General features: G+C 39.8%; 1 protein-coding gene across 1 annotated transcript; it reads right to left on the minus strand.

Annotated features, from left to right (window-relative positions):
• Positions 1 to 361: 361 nt before the first annotated feature.
• On the minus strand, positions 362 to 2,173 carry LOC148873467 (polygalacturonase-like). Its single transcript, XM_088965345.1, has 4 exons — positions 1,663 to 2,173; positions 1,166 to 1,455; positions 801 to 1,029; positions 362 to 693 (listed from the first exon to the last, which is right to left on the minus strand). The coding sequence occupies exons 1-4, from the start codon at positions 2,104 to 2,106 to the stop codon at positions 550 to 552; spliced, it is 1,107 nt and encodes a 368-aa protein (XP_088821471.1). The 5' UTR covers positions 2,107 to 2,173; the 3' UTR covers positions 362 to 549.
• Between the last annotated feature and the right edge of the window lie 282 nt (positions 2,174 to 2,455).

Consider the following 2,455-nt stretch of genomic DNA (forward strand, 5'->3'; position numbering starts at 1 on the left):
GGTCCCTATTTGGGTATGGGCCCTTTATTTATATTATTCCTCCCCTCTAGAATGTCCTTGGTGTGGCATTCCTTATTTTAAGGATTTATCTCCAAACGAGTGTTCATGGGGCATTTTAACTGCAAAATAGAGATAAATCCTTAAAATATGGAATGCCAAATATTGCAGCTTAAGTCATGATAACTCTGACAAAATGACTTGGCCTATTGCCTTGGGTTGGACTGGGCCAACTCGGTCTGAGCTTAAGTCGAGTCAACAAAGTCTATGGAGCTTGGGTCTACGGGGTTTTATTGGCCTATGCTCTTACTCCCCCCATCCCCGCCCCCCTCCAAATTATCATTAAATTGAATTCTAATTTGGGAATCTAAAATAATTAGATAAATAATGTTTATATTACAGCACTACAATTTGGAGAAACCTCCTTACACTTTGGATTTATTTACTGTTACAAATTAAATCAAACCACAATATAAATATTTTAGTACGTACAATATAATATAATTTTTGTGTCATCCCCAAACTGATCATGATTCATGTACATATGTGTGTTCATGTTCCTACAGACAACTGGTTGGTTGAACCAATCGCTGTGCATGGATTCTTGGGGCTACAGTCAAACTTCACAGCAATTTGTGTTGCCGATGTTCCACGGATGTTTTTGTACGCCACCTGGCTAATTTTTACCCCTGAAACCTGTGATGAGTACGTATTCCATTTGTCTTATTAGTTGAATATGAATGAAAAAGATGATCAAGTGAGGCTGTACGTATTTACCTATTTATAACTAATGAAACAGCTACCTGATTAGGGCAATTATTTTGACGAGGGCAGTAGTTTTGGTCAATTATGATGGGGTTTTTGACATTGTTCATGATGGCGTCTTCGAAAAGGACTCCTTTCACAAATGCATTACTGGGTCTTGCCCATGTCTTAATCCTTAGCCCGTTATCAGTACCAGACAAAGTAACGGTTTTAACTGTCACATTTTGAACTCCAGCTTCGTTGAAGCTCTTGCCTAGACTTCCAATGCTGCAGCAAGAGGACCATATGTACACATAGTTACGTTCATCAGTGATCCACCAAGCTTTGAGAAAGAGAGAGAATCATGATGAGACGTATCAAAATCAGTTAATATATATATATATATATATACTACATCACCTACCTGATGCCATGTCCAGGTCCACATTCAACGTTCTGTATCCACAGGTTTGTTGTAGCAGGGCCAATGGAGATGCAGTCGTCCCCGGTCTTGATGCTAGAGCTCAGGATGGTGACGCCCATCGACGATTCTACATGAATGCCGTCGGTATTTGGACTATCGCCTGAGGCCGCAATCTTAACTCCTCGCATGTTGACATTCCGGCAATTGTCGATCACAATGTGGAATAACTGGCTGTTGATGGAAGACAATCCATTGATCACAATGTTCTTCGAGCTCTCAAATGTTAAAGACTGCAATCACAATATATGTAAATTTAACAAAAGAAAAAGGAGATATATATATCAACCCCAAAGTAGGGGTGTAAGCGAAGCAAAATCAGTTCAGATGTTTGAATCGAATATAATCAAATCTCAAATTCAAACCCTATTCTAAATAATCTTGCTCGCTTTTTGTTTTTCGAAACTCAAAACAAGTTTAATTTTCACAAAGCTGCAGACCTTGGCTCCTGTGGGACAACTCTTCCCACTAGTTTTGCAATCCCACAAAGAAGAGCCTTGGCCATCAAGGGTCCCTCCGTAGATAGAAACGCCATTAACATCCTGGAATCGAAGCCAGTAATCTGAGCTACCAAGGACACGGTAGTCGGATGGGGCCATGAGCGTTCCATCTATACGTATTTTGATGTCATTATTCCTGCAATCTTTCCCGTCGAAGACAGAACGGTTGAGCAAATATTTTCCGGGTGGCACATAAATCATGGCTGAACCGACTGACGCACAAGCTCTAGCCCATGCCTTGAGGAACGCTTGGGTTGTGTCAGTTTCGCCACCAGCTTTGGCTCCTAAACTCACCACGTTATAGCTCGAACCTGCATATGATGAATGGAAGAACACGAGGGAGAGAATAGAGACAATAAGAAAAGCAATGATGGGCTTCAACATTTCGATCGAGAGAAAGAGACTAAGAGAGTCGAAACTGTTAGATAAAGGCTTTAATTTGTCGAGTTGAATTCTGAGAAATCAATGGAATTGAAAGAAAAATGCAGCACTATGGGCTATTTATAGAATTTGACTTGATAGGAGTCGTAAGGTAAGCTTACTGATGTGATATATAGGAATTTGAGACATATAATTAGCTACAGCCAAGGCAGGTGTTGGTATGATAAGAAATTAAGAAACTTTTAGGAGATTAATGAATCAATTCAATTTGAACACTTAAAGCCTTAATTGGTCAAACTCTCAAATGTGATTAGGAGTATCAGTGTCACGTTTGAGAGTTTGATCAATCAAA

The sequence above is a fragment of the Nelumbo lutea genome, chromosome 1, assembly GCF_056320005.1.
Source record: "Nelumbo lutea isolate HS-2025 chromosome 1, American lotus-T2T, whole genome shotgun sequence".
NCBI classification, from domain to species: Eukaryota; Viridiplantae; Streptophyta; class Magnoliopsida; order Proteales; family Nelumbonaceae; genus Nelumbo; species Nelumbo lutea.

Coding starts and splice junctions, on each gene's coding strand:
- LOC148873467 (XM_088965345.1), bottom strand. CDS start 2,106: ATGTTGAAGCCCATCATTGCTTTTCTTATTGTCTCTATTCTCTCCCTC. Junction 1,456..1,662: donor GTTGTCCCACAGGAGCCAAG/GTCTGCAGCTTT, acceptor TTGTGATTGCAG/TCTTTAACATTTGAGAGCTC. Junction 694..800: donor AAAATAATTGCCCTAATCAG/GTAGCTGTTTCA, acceptor TACTCATCACAG/GTTTCAGGGGTAAAAATTAG.